This window comes from Triticum aestivum, chromosome 2D (assembly GCF_018294505.1).
Source record: "Triticum aestivum cultivar Chinese Spring chromosome 2D, IWGSC CS RefSeq v2.1, whole genome shotgun sequence".
NCBI lineage: Eukaryota > Viridiplantae > Streptophyta > Magnoliopsida > Poales > Poaceae > Triticum > Triticum aestivum.
Window position 1 is genome coordinate 596735975 of NC_057799.1, and position 18219 is coordinate 596754193.

At 44.7% G+C, this 18219-nt stretch overlaps 1 protein-coding gene across 6 annotated transcripts; it reads left to right on the forward strand.

Moving 5' to 3' along the window:
- Positions 1-2263: 2263 nt before the first annotated feature.
- LOC123054830 (ankyrin repeat and protein kinase domain-containing protein 1) lies at positions 2264-9636 on the forward strand. 6 transcript variants are annotated; one of them, XR_006426341.1, is made up of 13 exons: positions 2264-2535; positions 2644-2697; positions 3506-3667; positions 3757-3897; positions 4173-4312; positions 4984-5070; positions 5170-5301; positions 5700-5738; positions 7378-7530; positions 8262-8363; positions 8615-8782; positions 8901-9023; positions 9288-9636. XR_006426341.1 is itself a non-coding variant. In XM_044478684.1 (13 exons), the coding sequence occupies exons 1-13, from the start codon at positions 2484-2486 to the stop codon at positions 9331-9333; spliced, it is 1356 nt and encodes a 451-aa protein (XP_044334619.1). In that variant the 5' UTR covers positions 2264-2483; the 3' UTR covers positions 9334-9636. The 6 variants fall into 6 exon arrangements, 5 of the variants coding, with proteins under 5 accessions (XP_044334619.1, XP_044334624.1, XP_044334621.1 ...); XM_044478684.1 differs by having other exon boundaries at positions 8944-9023; XM_044478689.1 differs by lacking the exon at positions 8615-8782 and having other exon boundaries at positions 8944-9023.
- Positions 9637-18219: the final 8583 nt, after the last annotated feature.

Genomic DNA, 18219 nt, shown 5'->3' on the forward strand with positions numbered 1-18219 from the left:
GAGTAATAGTTTGAAAAAAACATCCGTTCACTATTTTTTTGCCAAATGCACTAAAAGCTTGATTGAGTGCGTTTTGACAACAAAACTAAAAATAACTCACTAAAATCTCGATTGAGCGTGTTTTGATAACGAAACTAACAGTGACCGTGGGGGTGACACCTAGCGGTGCCTAGCCCAACTGTTTCCCCCTTCCCCAATTCCCCCGCCCTCCTCATCACTTCCGCTCTTGCTCATGCGACACAAAGCGATGACGGTAACGATTGCTTGGCAAAGTGTCGGGACAGACAGTGGATCCCAACGGCGGAGACCTAGCAGCGTGTTGGAGTAGGAGCGGGTCGACTGTGGCGACCCCCTGCAGCGCATTAGAGCACTCGCCGTCGCCGTATGACCTCAAATCGAGAGCGACAACAATGGCCATGGCCAAGTTCTGGAAGGCCAGTTCGAAGTACAACCACCATTTTACCTCCAGTCTAGGGGTGTCGAGTAAGTTCTCCCCCGCCAATCTGCATTGACTGATTAGGGTTTCTGTATGTGAGAAATTGGGAATTAGGGTTTGTAAATGACGAATTGGCGATATCTTTATTATTTTCTGTAATTTGTCTTTCTTTGTTTAGCTTGGAAGATGTGACATGCGATGATAAGTTTGATTTGCAGAGATACACCAATTGTATTGATGCTTAAGCCTGGACTTATCATTTGAAGAAATAAAGATCTGGTGACTTGCACTTGCATTTCATTTCATAATGAAAATATGTTGCCGATAATTAATTTCCTTTTGGTTTGTTTTGGACAAATAGATCTACCCGAGGTGCTCCAAGCTCTTCCTCTGGTGCTGCTTCTTCATCTGCAACAATAGCTATTGGAACCCCTCCCGATCCAAGTGCCTCTTCTCTAAAAAGACCACAACTGCTCCTTCTCCAAGAGCTCCTAATCCAAGTGTTCCTGCTATAAGATATTCTCCAACAGAGGCCCCAACAACTAATTCTCTAAGAGCTCATGCTCCAAGTTCTTTTGCTCCAAAGAGGTCCTTCTCCAAGGCCCCCAAGATCATCTTCTGCCCCAAGAGCTGCTGCTAGAGCACCATTATCTGCTCCAAGAGTTGATGGACCTAGTTCATCAAGAGGTGATGGTGCTAGACCTACATAGAAGAGGAGCAAGGAAAAGACACGAAGGATGATGGAGTACTTGGTAACAAGTGAAACAAGTGACGAGTTGTTGAATGATGCTGAACTTTGAGTGTTGAACCTGTTGAACTATTTGATGTTGATCATGAGCAAGTACTTTCTTTTGAGGTTGAACTTGTTGAACTATTCCTTTTTTGATGTTGGCATATAACTAGTTGAACTATTCCTTTTTTATGTTGACTTAGAACTAGTTGAACGAATGATGTCTTGGTATTGATGTTGAACTAGTTGAATGAATGATGTGCTGAATGAATGAATTTGTAGATGAATGATGAACGATGCATTTGTCATGATTTTTTCAAGGATACATCGATGTATAGATTCGTAGAAGAAGTGCCAAGATGGTAGATATAATGCCAAGCGGCATACAAAGCATGAAAACAAGCATACCACGACTACAACGACAAACCACTCGCCTTGTACGACCTCCAGCCACAAGTGGCAAAGAGGTAGAACACAGAGCACCAAGACCGCGCCATAACCAAACCCAACACCCTGAAAGCATGTTCTTGACATCGAGCCCTGGCTGAATCAACGCACCCTCCACCCATAGCGTCAAAGTTGATGTATCCTTGAAAAAAGATGTATGCTTGTTGATCGAACTTGTTGATGATCTAGCTTGTTCATGAATGATTCCAAAATTGATATTGAACTTTGAGTGCAGAACCTGCATTTGTCATGAATGATTAACTTTTTTTTTACCCGCCGCCCACTACCCCCTCCGTTTCTTTTTAGTTTGCATATAAGATTTAGTCAAAGTTAAACTTTGTAAAGTTTGACCAACTTTGTAAGAAAACATATCAACATTTACAATACTAAAGCTACATGGCATGAAAATTAATTTCATGATGCATTTAACAATATTTGATTTCATATTGTGAATCTTGATATTTTTTCTCTAAACTTAATCAAAGTTAACAAAGTTTGACTTGGCTAAATCTTATATGCAGACTAAAAAGAAACGGAGGGAGTATCTCCCAGCTGAGATTCCGAACTCTCCTGCGGGCCACCCATGTCACCCACCGTGCGTACAGATGAACCAGTCCCACTGTCCCAGTGACTCCAACACACAGGTCCCCCGCTCCCCTCCTCTCCCCAGCGGGCGCTCCCGTGAACCGGGTCCGCGTGCGCCCAGCAGCGGGCGGCGCTCCCGCGGCCTCCTCCACAGCCGTACACCGAGCCCAGCGTGCCCCGAACCAAACCAGAGCGAGCGTCCAAAACCCCGCTTTGCAGCTGGCAAAGCCTTCTCCCGGAAGCCACCCTGCCACTGCGAGCACGAGCGCGAGCGCGAGACGGCCCATGGCTCCGCCGGCGCCATTCCTCTACGCCCGCAACTCCGGCGACGGCACTAGTGCGGCGAGCCCCCTCCTCTTCCTCTCCTTCTCTCTCTTCGACTCTCTCTCTCTCCCCCTCTCTAAGTACGGGCGATTTTTGTCCCGCGCGCTTTGTGTGTGTGCAGGCCAGGACGCGGCCCTGCGGGCGGCCTTCGAGGGCGACCTCCAGCGTCTCAGAGGTTGGTCCTCTCCTTCCGCCCCATGTTCCTGAGCTTTTCCCCGCCTCGCGGGGCCATAATTTGTTGGATTCGGTTAGGGTTTTGCTTTTGGCTGCCGCCGTAATCGAATTGCCGGCGGCTAGATTAGATATATTTTGACAGGATGAGATGCTTCAAATGCCACCGTTGTTCCGTTAGCTGCACCAATCCGGGATCCTATTTAATTTGCACGACACTAAGAACGATCCCTTCTTAGCGTAATTTTCCATGATTATGAAATTACCTTGTTAATTTTGGTGTCAGCTTTCGCATTGTAGGCAAGTAAGTGAAAAATTTGCTGTACACGGTAATTATTCTCGAAATTATGAAATGTTTTTGTGCGATTGTGGTCTTGTGGGCTGTTCAAAGGGATAGGCGAGCTGTTGAGAATTTGGTTAAAAACAAGTCCTTGCACGGGGCACATCTTCTGACTTTACAATCACACCACTATTCTTTTTGTCGGGTCTATGCACTGATTGACGGTGTGTCCAAGATATGAACAAGTCCCTTTACTTTAGGAGCACAAATGGGTAACCTCCAAGCTCCAACTCTTTAGTTCAATCAAGTGGATTAAATTTCCAAAATCACAGATTTAGTTCATTTGATTGAAGTAAGGAGGGGTGGTGGAGGGCACCCTAAAGCTCACCAGTTTGCATCCCCGCTTGACTTAGTGAGGTTCTTGTCCATGCAACACATGTGGTCTCCTTTTCTTTTGGTTCTCTAGCTAGTTATAATTTGGCAATTTGCTTCATTAATGTATTGATGCTTGGGTGTTTACTTTGGGAGAAAGGTACTGTAAAGAGTCTTGTCGACCCAAGGGTGGTCTTCTCTTTCGAAATGGGTGGCCTTGGGGTGCTGCACCTCGCAGCCTGCAGTGGGCATCTTGAAGCTTGCAAGTACTTGGTGGAGGAACTGGGGGGAGATGTGAATGCTCCTGCTCCTGGAGTTGGAGGTATTCCTATAACTCTTTTCTCATCTCTAATGTCTATGTTTTAGCACTATGAGATGTCTGAATTGGGTTGTTGTGCTTTTTGATTGCAGACTTTGCAGGTGTGACACCCTTTATGACATCTGCTCAGTCCGGCGATGTTTCGACTGTGAAGTATTTGCTTGATCGTGGTGGTGATGTAACTAAAGCAGATGGTCAAGGACGCACAGTTCTTCACCATGCGGCATGCAAAGGTAGCTTGGCCCCTCACCCATGCAATTTGTTTTATATTACCAAGCATATCGCTTCATTGTGTAGGTCACTCCAATAATATTGTAGAAGAGAAATATTGTGACCATTTTTCATATGGTCACTATAGATCTTTTTTCTGAAATATAACTAGTCAAAGTTGGATAAATTTGTCCCACCTATGATTTACACCATCGTGGTCACTATACTAGCAGTTACTTGCTGTCGTATACTTAGATGTGTTGCCACATGACTTGTGGAATTATTTTATTCATGACAGGAAGCTGTAAGGTTACTGAGTTTCTACTTTCAAAAGGAGTACCTGTTGACATAGACTGTGGCCGTGGTACACCGCTCCATCAAGTTGCTACCAACGAAAAGGATAAAACAGTGAAGATTTTGTTGGAACACCATGCAGATGTATATAACCATTACCTTTGTGATAAAAAAACCTTCATTTTTAATTTTCTAGAGTTGATTTGCATTATATGTAGACATACACATATATTTCTGGTCGTTGGGGTTGACAACTTACATATGGCATGTCATAATCCATTTCTTGGATGATAACGTGTCCTAGATGATCTTAAAGGGTGCTTGATTTGAGGGCCACCTCAACCTAGGATGTGTTTATGTCCTAATCATATGATATCATGTGATTATCACATGCTTTTTTCTCCCTAATTTTGTAAATAGTCTTATGCTTATGAGGGATGAGGTGCCGATAGACCAGCCAATTACATCCTTCAAACCAAATGAGTTACGGTTGGAGCTTCCTTTGAAATTTGTCTCTGAGTCTTGATGTGAAAATTTCAGTTGGTGTCATTGTCAAGTTTGAGTAAAGTATGGTGCTCATTTGTCTCTGGAGATAATTTTGGTTCCATGTGTCATTTGTGCTTTGTCCATTGGAGTCACGAACATATAGTGCAGCGTTAGCTCTTTTAAGTACTAGAAGCTTGCATGCTAACTTGGTCTTTTTAGTACAGCTGCAACTAAACATATTGAAGCATTATATATGTCTATTTGTTCCGTTGTATTCTATAAGAATTATTACTCTTGGACTAAGGAGAAATCTCACGTTCTTCTTTCAGCCTAACACTACTGTAACCGGTTTGGGTACTGCCCTGATGGGTGCTCTTTTATACCGTTCATTGAAATGCATGAAGCTGCTGATTAAGGCCAGTCAGTATTCTATTGTCTACATCTGTTCATTGCTATGTACTGATTTTACATGGAGATAGAACCGTGAAACTTTTATTCCACAATCCTTTTCGCAGGGTGGTGCTGATGTCAATCGAAGGAACTCCCTTCTGGCTACTCCGTTGGTGGTCGCTACAGGGCACAAAGGCTATACCAACTTTGTGCAGTTTCTGTTGAAGGCAGGAGCGGATCCAAATATTCCCGATGCTGTATGTTTTCTATATTTTCTAGTTCCATTATACTTAAACGTCTACTGACATTATTATTCAACTCTTAAGCATTGTTCCAAATATCGGCCAGTTAATCGTCATCTCGGCCAGTTAATTGCATCTCGGGCCCCAGCCGATATGGAAAGGGCCTATTCGGCTCATCAACTGCTGGCAGTGATTTATCGGTCTGACAGCCAAAATATCGGCCAGTTAATCTTCATATCGGCCAATTAATGGCCGATCTCGGCCAGTTAATGGCCCATTTTCTGCTGCTGCTGCTGCTGCTGCTGCTGCTGTGCTGCTCTCCTCTGTGATGTACATGTACTGATGTGCTGTTGCTGTCCTATGTAGATCTAAACATCTAGTATGTGCTGATGTGTTGCATTTGTCATTTGTAGCTACGGTTGCTTCTACTGCAGCAAGTGCTCCAACATCTAGTATAACACTTTTCCTTGCTACATTAACCATGTACAATAGCATATTTATACATTTACTACATTGCATGTTGTTATGTAGCCTAGGATATATAGATATGACCCTAGCTAACCTACCGATAAATGGGTTACCTATAAATTCAGTTAATAGGGCGATTCGCTGATTTATCCCTACTCGGCACCCGACCGATATGGTACCAGTTACCGATATCCTGAACAATGCTCTTAAGGAGCTAGTTTAGTTTTAGCAATGAAATCAAGGTGCTTTAAGTCTTTGGAGTATTTCTTCTAACAGAGATTGATACAACGAAGAAGGTGTTTCCAAGAAATTTCATTGTAATTCTTAGTCATAGGAGTTACTTTGTATTTTCTTGGATCTTAGATCTAAATCAGTGTACCTGTAATTGTTATGAGTATGAATAAAATTACAGGTGTTTCTAAAAAAAAGGCGCTTTCAGTCTTTTGACTATGCAATGAGAAGTTGCACTTAGGCAAAAGGTAGGCGTGTGAGCTTTCAATTTAACGGTTTATATCAACAAATGCATATTGCTGTTGCTGACGATACTCCCTCCATTTGAAAATATTTGATGTTCTAGTTTTGTTCTAAGTCAAATTTTTTAAGTTAAAATCAAATTATAGATAAATTTACCAACATCGAAACCAAATTGCACTTAAAGAATGTTTGACTTGGGAGAAAATTATAACATCAAATATTTTGGATCGAAGAAGCAAATTTTGAGTTCTGGAACAACATGCTCTGTTCTGTGCAATCCTGTATATGTGTATATCATTAGTCTGAAATGTTTTTGAATACGGTGGATGTCCTTGTATTGAGCCCACAAGTACCCAATATACCTGTGTTTCTCTATTTAATATGTGGTCGGTGCTTAACTTAACAGTTGATGAGATACTAATATCTCATAATGCAGCATTCAGGGTAGCAACATTTGCTGAATGCACTCATCCAGCAATCACTAAAATGACTTGACTTCTCTCAGCTTACTTTATGTTTTTTTCATCCCAATCGTTGGTATTCATTAAATTACTCTGAAGTGTCAAATTGTATTTGTGCTATCAATAATTGTAGACCAATTTTATAATTCATGTCTAGCTACTTTTCCTTATTGTTTTTATCTATATATTTCATGGGGACTCATAAAGGGTATGCCACTAAAAATTACCGTTGCTTCTCAATCTCAACTATTGCTGAAATACCTGTTCTTAATCCCTTGCTGAAGAATGACCTTTTGGTATGCTGTCGGAGTATGTTCACTGTTTAAATTGCTACTAGAATTTGGAAATGCTTGCTGGGATAAATCCTGGTTGCAACATTTGGTACCAATATTATGTAAACCTTATACTCCCTCCGTTCCTAAATATAAGTCTTTTTAGACATTTCAAATGGACTACAATATACGGATGTATGTAGACATATTTTAGAGTGTAGATTCACTCATTTTGCTTCGTATGTAGTCACTTGTTGGAATCTCTAGAAAGACTTATATTTAGGAACGGAGGGAGTAGTTTCCTATATGGGTTATCTCTTTTCATAATGCTCATATTCTTTTACTGCATTCTAAAGGGTCCTTTAATTATGTAGTTTATTTCAAAAGAGTTTGACATTTTTCCTTTTGTTGCCCAGTATGGTAGGTTACCAGTAGAGCATGCTGCGAGACGTGACTGCAGGGAAGAAGTTGAAATGCTGTTTCCTTTGACTTTCCCAATTCCAACTATCCCAAACTGGAGTGTAGATGGAATCATCTTGCATGCAAAATTTGAAAGTGCAAAGCCGCTGGTACACTATTTATTACTGTCACCCTGTAGATGAATTTTACTTGAATGCCTGGTCATATTTTTTGTTCGCTAGTCCTGAATTTGTCCATCAACTGTTATTACGTGGAGTTACTATATATGCATGGGACCACATTTGAAATGAGTATCATGACTTCGTTATGGGTTTTTTCTTCAGAGCATCATCTCATCAAAACCATAAAATTGAAGTATTTAAAGCTCTGAGAACAAACTACCAATTCTAATTTGGAAGGACCAGACTTGGTCTACTTGTTAGTTCTTGGCTGTTCAATGGTTAAAAAACAACAACTTGTTTTTTCAGTATCAATTCAATGAACTGCTGTAAACTGTTCGTGATGCGTAGCTTCAAGATACAGGAATGTTTTATAAGCATAATGCTTGTACCTAGTTCAAAGCATGACTCCTATATTGTGGATGTGAATTTGGCAACTGTGAAATATACCCGTTTATATGCTGTTTTAGTAATATATAGTAATAATTTGACATATTAATTCTAAAATTATGTTGGACCTTTTCCTCTTGTGATTAAAATCTTTGTCTTAGTATACATACTTGAGAATTTACCATAATGTGCACTTTGCATTGCAGCATAAGCATATCTAGATAACAAGCTATGAAGATTGTGTAACAGGGTTGTTAAGTTTCTATTTTAATTGGAATATCTTTGAAATGATGCTTCATTCCTACATTTTTTCCCATTGTTCTATCATTCAGGACCAAAGCCACCTTGAACGAACAAAAGCTATAATGAAGTCACAGGCAGATCATGCATTCAGGCTGAAGGACTATAAGTTGGCATCAAAAGCATATGGTGTGGTAAGCCCCTTAAACCTTATCTATGGATTATGGTGGTTTAGGAGGTAACTTTTTTCTATTAACAGGGAACCAATTGCAGAACATTATTTGTTTGCTAACCAGATTCCTAATGTTTGTTGTCTAGTTTCCCATTTATTAGCTGTTAATTTGCCATTATTATGTATTTCTATTGGATTAATATTATTTTTGGGGCTAATCTTAACGTGCTATAACGAGATGATAATCGTATAACCTGTTATGTTTGGCCATAGGCAATAAATGCAGCGCCGAGTGCAACATTGTACGCGAACAGGAGTCTTTGTAAACTGCTGTTGGATGATGGTGAAGGTGCTCTGTCAGATGCTCTCAGATGCAGAATGCTGCGACCTAACTGGGCAAAAGCTTGCTACCGTCAGGCTGCAGCTCACATGCTACTAAAAGTGAATTACTCCCTCCGTCCCACAATATAAGACATTTTTGCAAGCTAAACAAGATTGCAAAAATGTCTTACATTTTGGGACGGAGAGAGTACTAAAATTGTGTTTCCCTACTCTGCAGTCTATATAGTTGCTCATGTTCCTTTGATGTGCTTTACGTCTAGGAGTATAAACAAGCTTGTGATGCTCTCCTGGACGCTCAAAAATTAGATCCTGGAAACACAGAGGTTGAGAGAGAGCTACGGTAATCTGTTGTCTTGTATTTATCTCCTTTGAGTATACGTCTTGCAAGCATGAATGTCATCCTGGAAAAATAAAACCCGTACTAACGACTAGCATTCGCACGCTGTACTAGTGCGCCAAATGCCATTATATACCTACAATTCAAGTTCATTCAACTGTAGACTAAACATTTCCATTTCAATTTTTGGTGCCATTCTTCCATATATAGCTGATGGTGCTGGGATTAAAGCTGATTTTTTTTTCCATTTTGGTTAACCCTGTACAGGAAGGCCAGGGAATTAATGAAAGCTCCTGGTGAAGCTGACAAGTGAAGCATGGTGTTTAGCGTTAGAGTAGACCTTATGCTTTATGCTTTCTTAGGGGAATGTTCTTTTGGATTCCGTTAGAGTAGTTGGTCAACTGAATCTGATGGTACTTATGCGAGTAGAAGACTGGGGTGCTGTAAAACTTGCTGACTTGCGTAGAAACGAGATTAATCAGGAAGCAGGGGCGCTGAAATGCGGATGGGCGTTTACCACTTGAGTTAATTACGTTACAAGGTTGACTGAATCCAGTACAAATGCTCAATCTGAATGATGATTCCTTATGAATTTTGAATATTTGACAATCTTTCAGTCTGTAGTTGAGTTGAGAACAGGAAAACGGAAGCAGTACCACCCTGTCATTTGCATCTTCTAGCATAAGGTCATTTCCAGAGCATACATCTGTTCAACGGGGTTGTTTGGCGTACCGCTTTTGCCAATAAGCATGTACTTCCTGTACTCTACATATTGACCATTTCTGTGATATCCAATGCATGATGTAAAACTAATTCACTTACTACTCCCTCCGTCCGGAATTACTTGTTGCAGAAATGGATGAAAATGGATATATCTATAACTAAAATATGTCTAGATACATCCATTTGTATGACAAGTATTTTCGGACGGAGGGAGTACATCAATTCAAACATAGCAAGTTCATTTGAAACAAACATAGTTTAAACTACTACATCACGCCAAACTCCTCTGAGTCTACTTGAACTACATAAAACTACTCATCATTGTCGGACTCGGTCTCCAGCAGCTCCTAGAACTTCTCTTTTGATGCGGTTGTCCGAGTCGTTGAGCTCGTCGTCCTTCTCCGAGTCATCCCAGTCACCGTTGAGGGGCTGGCCTTGCCCTCCTTCACCGACTTCTTCTGCTTGGCGTCACGCTTCTAATAAAACTCTTGCTCGGCCTGGACAAACACCGGATGCTCGCGCGCGAACCTCACCAGCGTCTTCTTCATCCACAACCACAGCCGACATCGAAGCACGCACCAACACCCAAAGCCAAGCCCAAGCCCAAGCCATGGTGCCTTCAACAATCTAGAGCGTGAAGGAACGGTCAAAAGCGACGAACTAGGAAACATTGTCATCCAACCATCGCCCAAGGATAGAAGTCCTTCTATCTCTTTCATTGGCAAGCTCTCAACGCTCTTACGGAAGACACTCTATTCTGTGTCTTAGCCTATGTGAATGGTGAGCTGATTAAACACTACTAGGGAAATGCTTATACAAAGGAGCTCACCAGTAGCGTTTTTACAAAGGAAACGCTGCTGCTAAATAGCAGTAGCACTTGGTCAGCACGAGCGCTGCTAATATGAGCATAGCAGTAGCTCTGAAGCTAGAAAACGCGCTACTACTAAAATTGACAGACCGTTCCAGGTATACTAGGGATATTAGTAGCGCTCACTCGTTGAAAGCGCTACTACTATTGTTCTTAGCAATAGCGCTTTTTCCCTAACCAGCGGTGTCGTGGAATTTTCACGGCAGATGTCCTAGTGTGAGAACTTAGTCGTGAGGCCAACGCATCTATGTGGTAGCTTGAGAGGGGTTGGGCGGAATCGAGAAACGCAACATAAGACAAGGGTTTAGACAGCTTCGGGCCCCGGGAAACATCATCCGGTAACAACCCTACATGCTGTTTGTGGCTAGGTCTTATTATCATCACGAGGGAGTCGCCGTAAACCGGCTCTCCCAGTTATGTCTAGCCCTAAGATTATTTTCTCCCTCCTCTTGGGGTGCCCTGCCCCTCCTTATATAAGTTGAAGGGGCGGGTTACATGTAGAGTCCATCTCGGATTAAGACTTAAACTATTCTGACTTCTCTTCATGGGCTTCTTAACGTCTTGGGCTTCATAACGTCTCGGGTTTCATAACCCCAGGCGACAAAGTCTGCCGGGTTATGACTGTCAACCGAGTTATCACTGTCTGCCGGTTTATGACTGTCTGCCAGTTTATGATGGTCTTCCGGTTTATGAAGGTCTGCCGGTTTATGATGGTCTGCCGGGTTATGACTTCCTGCTGGTTTATGATTGTCTTAACCCCTGCCGGGTTATCATCTGACTTAACACCTGCCGGGTTATCATCTGACTTAACTCCGGCCGGTTTACCAAGTACCAGCCGGGTTATAACTCCGGACGGGTCATGCCACGGGGAATATCCTCGACATTAACCCCCAGTTTAATTTGGATTTATCCATGTTAAACTGATCCTGATCATCCTTAAATCCTTGTCATTTCCTTCTTCTAGAAAATCCGGGTCAATAGGCCAGCTTCATAATCAATTTGCTGACATTGGTTTGTCACAGAGAAATATTGTGAAGAATAACTCCTTTGACTCAGCTCCCAATGCTTAACAAAAATATTGGTCTTTGAAATACTCATCTGATCTTCATCCGGTTTAAGAATGTAGAACTTGCCGGTTTATCATTACAAAAATTGCCGGTTTATAAATACCGATGGCACCGGGTCATAATTGTAGTTAACATCAAGCTTGAAAATATACCTCTTATATGCCTATCACTTGTAGCCCCCAAGTCTTAAGAAGGGAACGTAGTAACATCTTAAGACTTGCTTCAATATAAATGTTGCAACCTTGAAGAAATCCAATTTGTTCATCTCTGTCACTAGTCAAAACTGAGTATTCCACATATGTAGCCCCCAAATGCCGGGTTGTCATGCTTGCAGCAACCTGGGACTTATGCTCATAAAAACTTCAACCAGTGTAGCCCCCAAGGGCCGGCTCATTAAGATAATATTGAGCTGGGACTTTATATAAACTTCATTGAAAATAACTTCATATGATGTAACTCCCATCATGGGGCTTGAACCCACGTCCACAAGGTTAAGAGCTTTGTGCTTTACCAACTAAGGAGTGGACCCTTCAATATAATGGATTAAAACTTGTGTAACTTGAATTGTTGACAGGAACAATTGGTAGCCTCCAAGGGCCGGCTCATTACAATGTGATGAGTCGGGTCTTCAATAAGGTGATGAAAAAATGACTTTTCATTAGCCCCCAAGTGCCATGGTGCATGCTGGCAGTGACATGGGACTTGCATATTTGATGTAATCTCAATTTGAATAATGTAGCCCCCAAGTGCCGGGTCGTAAGCCTGCAGCGACTCGGGACTATTCCTTCCATTGTAGAATAAATCATATCCATTGCGCTGAAACGACTTTGAAAACCTCAACCATAATATTGGTTATTGATAACCATAATAAAAATCCAGCCATGTTGGCTATTTAAAGATTTGAATAATATAACCTGGTTTGAAAACCGATTCTTGCCATATAAACCGGTATATCCGTGCACATATGATACATGTTATGATGATGTAATGATGATGCAATATATGATGATGTATGTGTATGATCAAGAGGGTTTAAGCTATGGTTCGGATACGACCAGAGCCCCCAAGTAGTCATAATTGTGGCACTGTGCCGATCAAGAGGTGTAGCTATGGTTCGAATACGACCAAGCCCCCAAGTGATTTCCCTGGTGCCCTTATGCCTATCAAGAGGTGTAGCTATGGTTCGAATACGACCAAGCCCCCAAGTGATTTCCCTGGTGGCCTTAAGCCTATCAAGAGGTGTGACTATGGTTCGAACATAGCCCCCAAGTGATATTGTGAGCTGTGCTCAAGGGATACTCATGTTTGAGCTGTGCTGTGCAGCAGACTCTCTTTGGCCCCTTATGATAATATTGGCTTGATAGACGGATTATCGAAGTAACCAGAGCTGTGCTCTTATGATAATATTGGCTTGATAGTCGAAATCAAGAGGGTAGTAACGCTATGTTCTCTTTGGTGAATACACCTATGTTTGAACAGGAAGCCCCCAAATGATATTGTGAGCTGTGCTCTTGCAACAGACTCTCTTTGGTCCCTTTAATTTTTCATGAGAACTCGAACTTGCGAGAGATTATTCTTTTGAACCGGAAATTCTTAAACCGGATATTGAGAGCTTCAAAGCTTTGTGGGAGACAGCTTTCCCTTGAGCCGGATTTTATACCGGAATCCTTCTTTTTAAGCCGGAAATTTTCTGACGGCCTTTAAATTTGCACCAATATGGCGGTTTTGGGTCCTGCATTAGATAACTTTGCAAGCCGGAGTAATTGCTCTTTTAAAGAAAGCAATATATAATATAAAAATATATTGGATGGATTTCACCTGATATGCTAGGTTAGTTAATATCCACCGCGGGGTTGATGATCACCATGGTGAAGTTGAAATCAATCATGGCCGAGTTGGCTGCGGCAGCAGGCAGATGAGCCGGCCGCGGCAATGTAAGCCGGCGTGGACGGGCGAGGCAATTGCAGGCACGAGCGACGAGTCAGTCGCGTGTGTTGATGTAGCAGAGGCCGCGATTTGCGCACTATCCGTCGAGCAGCACGATACGGACAAGCGCTAGCGCAAAAAATAATTTGGCGCACGCCCCTTACGACACCTTTGTAATGAATAATGATCCTGTGAAAAAATACCATAGACCAAAGTAATTGTTCTTAAATAATTTAATATGTGCTGATAAGATACATAGAAAGGATAGCACCTGGTATTTTCATTGGATCGACATACAACAAAAAGTGTGATGTAGCCCTTGCACCGCTGCTCCTTTTCTTTATATGACGCCAAACTAGTGGCAGTACTTGTATTTGTAGTAGTTTATACTACTAGTGCATGAATCAGACTGACCCTTTGACTTTTCCAATCTCCAGCGAGCGTAACTCCACAGCGAAAAAGGCCTGCAGGGGCGTGGCGTAGAGCATCAGGTAGCCGGCTCAAGCGGCTCAGATGGCAGAAGAGGCGGGGGTGGCCCGGAGCAGAGGTGAAGCGGCCGCGGACATGGCGGCTCACCACGTGTGGCGGCGCTCGACGCGGGAAAACCCGGAGGCACAAGGCGGCTCTCCGGCAGTGGCTCGACGCGGGGCGGTTTGGTGCGGCTCAGCGCCTACTCCAGCAGTAAAGCGGAGGAGACCCAGCGGCGGCTTAGGATTCAAGCGGGTCGACACCGCGGCGGCGAGCGCGTGGTGGCGTAGAGCGGCGGGTTGAGGTGAGCGCGGCGGCCGGCTTCGAAACGAGCGGTGGCTCCAGGCGACTTGCAGTGGCGGACCGACCCACAAGCAGCAGGGCGAGTCCGTGGTGACCCGGCAGCGGCTCGAGAAGAGGTGAACCGGCGACGGCGATTCATGGAGGAGGGTGGCTGAAGTGGCTCAAGGTGGTTCCGGTTTGTCGGGCACCGTGGAGATCCCCAGCGAGGAGAGGCGAAGCGGCAAACTGGCACGGGATGCGGGATCTTGCGCAGAGGGAGGTGTGACGCCCCCGATTCAATCGTACACTAATCATACACGCAAACGTGTACGATCAAGATCAGGGACCCACGGGAAGATATCACAACACACTCTAAAAATAAAATAAGTCATACAAGCATCATAATACAAGCCAGGGGCCTCGAGGGCTCGAATACAAGTGCTCGATCATAGACGAGTCAGCAGAAGCAACAATATCTGAGTACAGACATAAGTTAAACAAGTTGCCATAAGATGGCTAGCACAAACTGGGATACAGATCGAAAGAGGCGCAAGCCTCCTGCCTGGTCGTCGTCAGCAGGATGCACGTAGTAGTAGGCACCTCCGGTATAGTAGGGGTCGTCGTCGACGGTGGCGTCTGGCTCCTGGGCTCCAGCATCTGGTTGCGACAACCAGGTAGAAGGGAAAGGGGGAAAAGAGGGAGAAAAGCAACCATGAGTACTCATCCAAAGTACTCGCAAGCAAGGAGCTACACTACATATGCATGGGTAAATGTGTAAAGGGCCATATCGGTGGACTGAACTGCAGAATGCCAGAATAAGAGGGGGATAGCTAATCCTGTCGAAGACTACGCTTCTGGCCACCTCCATCTTGCAGCATGTAGAAGAGAGTAGACGGTAAGTTCACCAAGTAGCATCGCATAGCATAATCCTACCCGGCGATCCCCTCCTCGTCGCCCTGTTAGAGAGCGATCACCGGGTTATATCTGGCACTTGGAAGGGTGTGTTTTATTAAGTATCCGGTTCTAGTTGTCATAAGGTCAAGGTACAACTCCAAGTCGTCCTGTTACCGAAGATCACTGCTATTCGAATAGATAAACTTCCCTGCAGGGGTGCACCACATAACCCAACACACTCGATCCCATTTGGCCGGACACACTTTCCTGGGTCATGCCCGACCTCGGACGATCAACACGTCGCAGCCCCACCTAGGCTCAACAGAGAGGTCAGCACGCCGGTCTAAATCCTAAGCGCGCAGGGGTCTGGGCCCATCGCCCATTGCACACCTGCACGTTGCGTACGCGGCCGGAAGCAGACCTAGCCCCCTTAATACAAGCGCGAGCTTACGGTCCAATGCGGCACGCGCCGCTCAGTTGCTGACGTCACGAAGGCTTCGGCTGATACCACGATGTCGAGTGCCCATAACTGTTCCCGTGTAGTTGGTTAGTGCGTATAGGCCAGTGGCCAGACTCAGATCAAATACCAAGATCTCGTTAAGCGTGTTATTATGAAGTAACCGCGAACGCCAACCAGGGCCAGTCCCACCTCCCAGTAGTATAGCATGGCAGACGGACAAGAGTGTAGGGCCACTGATGGAATACTAGCATCCTATACTAAGCATTTAGGATTACGGGTAAGGGTAACAACTGTAGCAACAATGACAGGCTATGCAGCAGAATAAGATTAACGGAAAGCAATAACATGCTACACTACTCTAATGCAAGCAGTATAGAGAAGAATAGGCGATATCTGGTGATCAAGGGGGGGGGGGGCTTGCCTGGTTGCTCTGGCAAGGAGGGGTCGTCAACACCGTAGTCGAACGGGGCACCAGCAGCAGCGTCGGCCTCGTAGTCTACTGGAGAGAAGAGGGGGAAGAAACAATGAATACAATGCAAACATATGCATAACGATGCATGACAAAGCAAACAACGGTGTTAGACGTACCCTAACGCGGTACTAGGTGATACCAAAAAAGGGGGGAAACATCCGGGAAAGTATCCCTAGTGTTTCGCGTTTTCGGACAGATGAACCGAAGGGGAAAAGTTGTGTGTTCGCTATGCTAGGAATGTGTGGCGGACAAACGGGATGCGTATTCGGATTCATCTCGTCGTTCTGAGCAACTTTCATGTATAAATTATTTTCATCCGAGTTACATATTATTTTATATGATTTTTCAAAATTTATTTGAATTTCTAAAATTACTGGATTATATTAATTCGAATTAAAAAGAGTAAATACTCTTGTCACATAGTGCAGTGCCAGCCATAGTGTATGACAGGTGGGGTCAGGTTCAAACTCAATAGTCCAGTCAGCAGTTGACTGGTCAAACTGGCGGGTGGGACCTAGCTGTCATAGAGACAGTGCAAATTAATAGTTCAATTAATTTAACAGATTTGGTGAGGGGGCCGCATGTCATAGAGTCAGTTTTGATTTAGAGTTAATCTGCACAATTTATTTAGTGGGTGGGCCCCATGTGGCATAGGGTAGCAACTAAATTAACTAGCACTAATTAGTTCCTAAACTAATCTACAGAGGGCCGGCCACACATCCAGCCACGCGTGTGTTGCCAAGGCCAACACACATGGGCGCAAAATCACGGTGGCCATGACCATTAGCAGTAGTAAAGCAACAGCGTAGTAGCAGGAGTAAGCAGCAGTAGAGCAACTGCGCAAGAGCGGCAGCAGCGCAGCAAGCAGAGGCATCAGGCGGCGGGCGGCTGCAGCACAAGAGCAGCAGGTACAGGCAGCGGGCGACAGCAGTAGCGCACGGGAGCAGCAGGAAGAGCAGCGCAGCAGCGAGCGGGAGCGCGTGGGCCAACGCGAGCGCGCGCGAAGGGGCGAGCACGCCAAGCGCGGAGCAGCAGCGGGCGTGGGGTATCGGCGGCAGCAGCAACGACAGAAGGCGGGGGGCGCGGCCGTGGCGCGCACGTGCGTGCTCGCCGGCGACGCGGGACTGATCTCCAGGCCGCCAAACAGAGCAGGGCGAGCTCCTACGGAACCAGCGCGAGGCGCCGCATCGATCCACGCAACGGGTGCGAGCTGAGGCCGACCAAAATGACGACTACGACGAGCTGATGCGGCGGCCGGAGCGGATCTCGTGGAAGGGCGGCAAGAGAACGAGAACGACACCTAGAGGAAAGGGGGATCGAGGCGGAGCTCACTGTGATGCCTGGGGAAGGCTCGGGGTTATCGGAGGCGCGCGGATCGACGCATCGAACGGCTGCGACCGAAGGTTGAAGATGGATCGATCCCGTCGTTGCAGGGCTCCCCGGCGTCGTGTCGGTGTAGCAGGAGACGTAGACGGTGGATGCGGTTCTTCTGGACACGGAGATGCGGCGAACGATGGCCGATGGTCACGTGTACGGCGACGGCACGGCGATGGCAGCGTCGGACTTGTGTGGGGGAGGAGGAGAACGACGCGAGGAAGGGGAATGGACATGCTAGGGTTCTCCAGGGGGGTCGGGGTGGGCTATATCCAGTACGGGAAGGCAGCGGATGGCCGACACGTGGAGGGTCTGTGGCGTGGACGCGGCGCGAGTGGCCACCGAGCTCCCTGTGAGCAGTAGGAAGGAGAAGGCGGCCTGGTGGGCCGGGCTGGTGGCCTAGTTGGCCCAAACGGCCCAGGGGGGTTGGTTTCTTCTTTCCTTCATTTTCTGTTATATTTTCCTTTTCTTTTGTTGTTACATTTTAGTTCCTCTTTTATTTTAGTTTTATAAACTATAAAAAGTATTCCCTAATTTAGTGTTAATAAATATGCTACTGCCACATATGTTTGGGCAACTAAACAAAATAGTTTAATATTTTATTTATCGTAAAAGGCATTTAACTAATTGTTTTGCTACCGTTTTATCTATTCTTCTGCACTCAA